The following is an 8407-nucleotide window of genomic DNA, read 5'->3' on the forward strand; positions in this document are numbered from 1 at the left end:
GTCCTAAGTTCTAGGAAGTCTGCTAAAAGTTTAGAAAATCTCGAGTTTTATGGCTAAAATGTAGATTCAAATCTAGAATGTGAAAAAACAGAGGTAAATATGTAGGAAATTTGAAGAAAACTAGAAAAATGAAGAATGATGAAGATCAATGAAAAACAGGTTCAAGAAACTTGAAAACCAAAATTGAAACTAAAGGTTTGGGGGACTTACAGATCGGTAATGGGGAAATGGACGCCAGATTCGAGTTCACCGGAGAAAAATGAAGCTTTTGATCGAAGCAGAAAATTAATTCAGTCGTCGGAAACGACGAACGGAGTAATTGCAGTGGTAGAGATTCGAAGGTGCAACAATGGAGGTTAAAGAGAGAAAGTCTAAGAAGAAAGAAAGTTAGGAATATGAAAAGTGGGAAGATGAAGGGGTGGAGAGGAGTTTTGGTGAAAGAGATGGCGGCAAATGAAAATAATTTAAATTTCTTGGGAAACATGTAATGGTTGATGTCAGCTGACGTCAAGTCAAGCGATGTGTGTCAGTGAAAGGACGTGTTGGGAACCAATAAGGAGTTGACACGTCATTGGTGCATGTATAACGATTAAGGTTGTTTTGAGGTGACAGCTTTCGAATTTTGGAGTTCTTGAACTAGAGAGTCATGATCTCGGATAGTAGTGTGATCTTAGTTGGCATGATGAGCTAGGACAAGAAGAAGCATCTAGGTTCTATGTTTTTTTGTAACTTCTTGTTTCTTGGAAGCCGACGAGTCATGATCTCAGTCGGAAAAGCATCTCCTAACATGTTATTTAGTCGACATGTTGGGAGGTCTGACAATATAGGTTTGATCACCTCAGTATACTGAGGTAAAACCTAGTGGGCAGTTGTGGGGACATAATTTTGGGTTGTCCATGTGGCCTAGGTTATTAGACGAGGTGCTACGTGGGTGGTTTAGGATTGCCGAGTTATGATGTGATCATACCAGAATCTAAGATATTCAAATAGATGACAAGACTCCTAGATGATATCAGACTACTTGTTTGGGTAAGGTTAGACTCTTGTGAGAATTGATCTTAATCTAAAGTGGAAGAGTCTTAGATAAGTGATATCTTATAAAGGACAGGGTGCTATGAAGTAAGACTTCTAAGGAAGAGTGGCCACTGTTAGCTATATAAAGACGGTGCCCCCATAGGTTTAAGGTACGTTCTAAACTAGTGTGTTATTTTGAGCCGATATCTTTGAGAGATAGTTGATTGGTTTGATCGTCGGAGTACCTCCGGGTAGACGGGCCGCCAGTCTTGTGGTCTTCTTATGTGCAGGTGTTGGACTTATTTATTCTTACGTGTGCTCTACAAATTAGTTCCCAAGATCTCGACAAAGAGATTCAATTTGATTGTGAGGTTAAAATTCAACACCTATGGTTTTCATGACAACAATTAAACCAAACATGACTATCAATAAAACTGTAGAGAAATTAAAGAAACATACAAAAATCAATGATCAATAGCAATGGCATTGTCTTTTCCACCATGCTTCGTCCCTACACCATCCAACCCGTCTTGGACGAGTTTCCTCCACTCCAATAAGAAAGAGGGCTAGGGACGAGTTTCCTCTCCTCATCCTCTTCTATCTCTCTCGCGCATCAATTATATTTATTAAATATATTTATATATAAAATTTAAATTTCTTACATAGAATAAAATATTACCCTTAAAAACTCATTTTCACATTTTTATTTATCATTTTACATCTTTTAAATCTCACCACTTACAAATTATTATATGTAACCATATCATCTTGCATTTTATTAATACCACCACTCAAAAAGTTATAAAATTAGCCAATCGTTGTCTAGCTCTTGCCTCGGCCTTACTAACTCGCTGATTTGTCCCATCCCCACTATGATTAAAGATAGAGGTAGGGGCACCACAAAACTTGTCTCTTCCCACCCTACCTCGTCCCGTTGTCATCCCTAAGGATTAGGTAATATGTGTGAAAGCAATACCTTTTTCTTTTCATCCTATTTACTAACTTGCTTTCTTTTCTTCCCTTTTATTTTAGAAAGAAATTCAATACAATGGGACAGATTAAAAAAAAAATTACAAAAATATATGGGGTACAAGTGGTTTTGTGATGGGGGTGCAAATGAAATGTTATGGAGATGCAAATGTGACTTGTACTCCTCCATGTTTGTGTTAAAAAAAATACAAGAAATCTCAAAAGTCTTACCAAAATTTTTACCAAATGTCTTATATGGGTGTGGGATCCACACTATGTGGATTCCATATAGGTCTCATACTCTTATGAGACATTTGGTAAAAATTTTAATAAAACTTTTAACATTTCTGACATTACTAAAAAATTCTCACATTAGGATATATTCCCTTTTATTTTATGTTTTACACACAAATACTATAAATCATTTATTATTTTTTGTCATCTTATGCATGGTTGGTTGAATAAAAATTAATTTTCACAACCATTATTAGTAAATTATTAAAAGAACTTTTAATCCAAAAGATAATGGTTGAATTATCGACTACAATAACTGTCCTAATATCCAAATCTACATTAATCTTTATAAATAAATAAATAAATAAATTATTTGAGCAATGCCCAAGAGACAAAAAAAATTACTCCATTTATTCCAAAATAATGATCCCTTTTGGAGAATCTAACTTTTTTTGGTAGTATAATTATTGCACTTACAAAAAATTAATTTTTCAAAATTACCCTTTGATTGTACATTTTTTTTAGGAATATCAATGTCATAATTATACTTTTTATATTGTTAATGAATTTAAAAGAATGGCAAAATAGCAAATTTATATTATTTTTGTACTTAATTTTTAAAAAGGGACTAATATTTTGGGACAATGAAAAATAGAATAAGGAACTGATATTTTGGGATACAGGGAGTATCAAATATTCACATGAGTGTAGGTCCCACTCACATGAACATGAGTGTGGGTCTCACAATTATGTGAGTGTTTGGTAAATTTTTTGATAGAAAATTTGGAGTCTTTTGTATGATTGAATTTATTATTCATAATTAATGTGCTTGGGAATTGACTCAAAATTTTGCATTGATTTTTCTAGCATAAGTGGCTTTTTCTTTTTTTAAATGGGATTCCTAAATAAACCTGTGATTTGTCTAATACTCTCCTGAATGATTTGGGAATATAAATTGTGTCAACACTAAAATTTGTCAATACAACACAATTTGGAAATAGAAAAAAACAAAAAAAAAAAAAAATACTTGCAAAGAAGTCTCATAGAATTTCAGATGGCTAATGAGAACCATAGAGATTTACTTTCATGCTGTATATTTGTGTTGGTAGCTATCATGCACATGCTGAACCATGGATGTGTTGAAGGCAAACATGTTGTAATCCAAGATTATTTAAACTTAAAACATAAAGGAACAATCAAGACCATAGAGGTCGATTTCAAACAAAAGCTCTTCCTTCTTCTTTCCTTCTCTCTCCTCCCTCTTTTATTTATTTATTTATTTTTTTAGCTATAAATATTCAGAGATTTAGGGGATTAATTGTTTATTTGATTTTATTTTTAATTTTTGGCAGAGTGAAGATGGTGATGTGATTGACTGCGTCGACATTTACAAACAACCTGCATTCGATCATCCACTTATAAAGCATTTACAGGTTTTTTTTTTTTTTTTTTTGGTCACATACTTTTCAACTCATATATATATATATATATAATTCTACATATTAGTCTTCCATTCTTTTGCTGGGGCTTGTTTGGACTTTTTCACAATTAATTGTTCGAATATCACATGAAAAATGGCTTGAACTTAATTCTCAACTTGGTAATTAAAGTTTTTTTTTTTTTTTTTTTTTTTTGCTATTATGTTTAAGGATGTTGGAGATGCTAGAGGCATCAAGATAAGTGTTGGTCTTTTTGTGAACATACATCCGTTCCCCCTTTTTTATGAATTAATTATATTTTGCAAAGAACTAAAACCAATGAATTTGAAATAATGTAAAAATGAAAATATGTGGGCCAAAATGTGCAATAGAATTATTTCCTCCGCTTCCTAATTTTTTATTCCACCGGAACAAGATGGAACCTAGCTCATCTCCAATTGGAAGGAAAATGGATGACTCTCAACCCAAGCTTATTCAGAATTGGCATAAAAATGGAGAGTGCCCACAAGGAACAATCCCCATTAGAAGGACTCAAAATCATGACCTTCATCGAACTTTTCCATTTCACCGGCAAGGAGGACAACATTACTACCCCTTTGGGCAACTACTAGGTGGTCATGAGGTACAATTTGAACTTAATCTAAACTTAAAGCCTATCTGACGTTTACTCAAAATACAAAACATTTAGCAAAACCTTGTGCATTAATTTATCTTTTGTTTCATTTTAGTATGCCTTTGTTTCTGAAAGTGGTAGTACCTACTATGGGGCGCACGCATCATTTAATGTGTGGAATCCTAAGACAGAGGCTAATGAATTTAGCTTATCTCAAATTTGGGTTTTGTCTGACGTAACAACCTTGAATACTATTGAAGCTGGATGGATGGTAAGTGTTAACTTGTTTGTGAGGCCTTAATATTTTGATACATAATCAATGGCCTATTGTTTGTTGAGTCACTACATATATATTATGGCATCCTTAAGTAGACACGTTGGTGCATGTTTTTAGGTTTATCCCGGAAGGTATCTTGACAATCAGACAAGGTTCTTTATATATTGGACAGTAAGTTTCCTTAATTTTCTAATCCTCTATTGACTATTTAAAACTTATGATATTAATCACAACATATAACAATTTTTAACCCACATTTGATTCTCATGTTGGTAGTGATGACCTATTAATTCAACCTTACTTTACGTTCATGTGGCAAACAGAGCGATAACTATCAAAGCACAGGATGTTATGATCTTGGTTGCCCCGGTTTTGTACAAACAAATCATAAGTTTGCCATTGGTTCCACCATAACACCTGTTTCCACCTACAATGGAAAGACATTCGACATATCTATACTGATATTCAAGGTATATATATATATATATATATATATGCTACAATCTATTTAACTAACAACTTGTAAACCTTAAATACGATTCAAATTATTTACTTGGAAACACTAGAAGAACATGCAGTTTTATTTTAGTTTTGGATTTTTATTTTTATTTATTTATTTATTTTTATTCTTTTGATAACTTAGTATCAGTTCCACTAGACCAACTAATTTCGGAGATCAATCCATCATCCACGGGTGAGGGGGCCAACCAAGACAAAAACTCTATATGGACTAGTACCAAAAAAATTATTTGCACTTATAGAAGGCTTTGAGCCTAGACTTTTGGAAAAAACATACCCCCGGTCCCAAGTTTTGACCACTAGGTCAACTCCTTAGACTTTTTGAACAAATTATACCTACTGTTTATGTAGTTTGCCTTGTGTCAATTTTAGTCATGATTATTACAACAATTTTATTCTTGAATTTTTTACATTATGTCAATTTGGTCTAATTGATTATGTCCCTTTAAAAAGTAAATTGAAATCTAGGAACAAAATAGTTCATTCAATCTTCTTATTATGATTGAGAGATTGACGTCCAATTGAAAATAGTCTATTTCCTTTTGAATGAACCATTTGTTCTTGAATTATGTCCAATTTCTAATACATGTTATCAATTGGACTAAAATGACACCACACGATCAAATTGACACAAGATAAATTACAAAAATCATAGGTATAATTTTTCTAGTTCTTTACAAAAAATTATATGGTAAAATGCATTTTTTACACCAAAATTTTCATCTAATTTCATTTTAGTACCTCATCTTTCAATTTGAACAATTAATGTTCAAACATTAACTTATGTTTCAACGTCGTCCTCTTGACACTTACAATTTCAAATTTGTATGAAAAATGCTCACGTCAGCACATTTTACAAACATTAAAAGAAAAAATCCATATGACAAATTGCACGTTCATCCATAAACTTTCACTTAGATTCTACTTTGGTTCTGAATTTGTAATTTAAATCAAATTTCAAATGCAGGAGTAATAGGAGGATCCCATTGAAACACGAGTTGAAATCGAGTTGAAATCAGATGATTTAATTATTACAATTAGAAAATGTGGGATAAAAGTGAAATTTGACTGAAAGTTCAAGGTTCAAAAATGTAGTTTACCAAAAAAATATATGAAAAATAAACAAAAAGGGGTGCAAAGATATATACCATCTTCAAGAATATATAATTTTTTTGATGAATGATTGTGTCGCTCAAGGTGTCATACGTTTCGAGCAATGAGAACAATTTTGTTGTTTCCTTGTAGTGCTTAATTTAAACATAGTGAAATAAGTCCATCAAAACTATCTGATTTTCCTATATTAATGAAAAATGTATTAGGACAACAACACTGGAAATTGGTGGCTTCAGCTGCAAGATGTGGTATTAGGTTACTGGCCTGGTTCCATCTTCACAGGCTTAGCTGACAGCTCTACGACAGTGGAATGGGGAGGAGAGATCATCAACTCAAGATCAGCACAACATCACACAACCACTCAAATGGGGAGTGGCCATTTTCCCTTCGAACGATATGGAAAATCAAGTTTTTTCTATAATCTTAAAGTCATTGACAACTCAAACACTCAGCAAGATCCAGCTTCCCTTCAACCATATGTTACAGATTCTGCATGCTATGATTTACATGTTGAGGAAAACAGAAATACTGATCTCGGAACTTATTTTTACTATGGGGGTCCCGGATATTCTGCAGAATGCCCATGATGATCAGCAAATTGATGTATTAAAGAATAAAAAACATTCAGTTGTTTAAAGTTTATATTTTAAATAAATTTTGTTTTCATTACTGGGCAGATGGCCCACCATCCAAACTTAAAAATAAATAACAACGAAGGAGTGAACAAAAGTCTAGTATAGAGATTTTTGGCATAAATTTTGTTTTCATTTTTTTCCTCTTTAGTTTGGTAAACACTATTTTTCTATTGCACTATTTCTTTCAAAAGAACTGTATTTGTAGTTTAAAACAATTTGATCGCATATATGTCTATTTGGCTATAGAGGAAAACCCAGAGCCTTTTTTAGTGTGGCCAAAACAAGCTGATAATGTACAAATTTGATTTACAGACTGATGATATCAGTTACTAGAGAGAGACCATTGTCACGCACCATAGATTAACAAGATCCAAGCCCATGAAAGTAAGAATACTAGTATGACAATAGATGAAGAAATGTAGAGAAATAACAAGGAGATCTAGACAATGGCAATCTGGAAGAAAACTAGCAAAATAGCCCCAGAAGCAAAGGGTAAGAACTCCAGAAGCAAACACAAACTCTCAAGTTTTAGATCTAGAAGTTATAACCCTAGAATCTACAACTTGTGCAGCTTTATATGAAACAGGGCTGTGAAGACTGCTTGAGCGAAAGAATAGTCACTCGAGCGGTGTGTCTTAGATGTAGAGGAACCATAAGTACCTTTGCTCAAGCGATGGGAAGTTTGCTCAAGCGAAGAATGAGATCTCTCAGTACTTTTATAGGCATGTCTGAACTACTAAGAGATAATCTTCTTCGCTCGAGCCACCAATACCACGCTTGAGCAGTCCAAGTAAAAACAAGACACTAAAATACAACTAAAACGTTCTTTGTTCACGAAATTGATAACACAAAGGGACCTAGCAATCTTCCCCTTTGTAAATTCCCGATCAAAACAATTCTAACATTAATTCCTAACAAACATATGCACTAGACACAAACACTCCCTAACCAAACACCGTGCGAAGAAAACCACCTGTAAGAAGTATAGAATCGCACAAACACATCTAGATGATAGATGATTAACATTAGCCTACTAAGCATAAAATCAATAATAAACCACAATCACAATCATGCTATCATCATGCTCCCCCTTTTTGGACTGGGAGAGAGAAAGTGGTTAAACCAAAAAAAAAAAAAACCAGATATGCCCAATATACCCAAAAAACATGTCCAACATAGGTAATAAACAAAAAAAAAATATGTCCAAAATATCCAAAAGCTAGAAAATACAAATAGAAAACCTGTCTATGAGGTAGAAGAATGAAAAGAATCACTGATATGGTGGACGAGGAGGTGGATCATGCTGCATCTGAAGACGTGAAAGTATATAAGTGCTTGGTTGAATGCTCTTGACAGGAACCAGTTGTTGGTTGTTCTTAAGAAATATAAAGATTGTTTTGCATGGTCTTATAATGAACTACTAGGATTGGATAGGTCATTAGTAGAACATAGCATGTTCACAAGACAGCATTCAGATGTCCTGGGAATATTGGCACCTTCGAATGGGTTAAAATGCCATTTGGCCTGAAGAATGCTGGGGCTACATATCAGAGGGCTATGAACACTATCTTTCATGACCTCGTTGGAGGGTATT

General features: G+C 33.5%; 1 protein-coding gene across 1 annotated transcript; it reads left to right on the plus strand.

The window, feature by feature from the left end:
• Nucleotides 1-219: 219 nt before the first annotated feature.
• LOC114283553 (protein neprosin-like) lies at nucleotides 220-6765 on the plus strand. Its single transcript, XM_082923490.1, has 6 exons — nucleotides 220-327; nucleotides 3570-3650; nucleotides 4385-4540; nucleotides 4664-4717; nucleotides 4870-5016; nucleotides 6385-6765. Exons 1-6 carry the CDS (start codon nucleotides 220-222, stop codon nucleotides 6763-6765), a joined length of 927 nt encoding a protein of 308 aa, XP_082779616.1.
• Nucleotides 6766-8407: the final 1642 nt, after the last annotated feature.

The sequence above is a fragment of the Camellia sinensis genome, chromosome 4 (assembly GCF_055761805.1).
Source record: "Camellia sinensis isolate YWXY chromosome 4, ASM5576180v1, whole genome shotgun sequence".
NCBI lineage: Eukaryota > Viridiplantae > Streptophyta > Magnoliopsida > Ericales > Theaceae > Camellia > Camellia sinensis.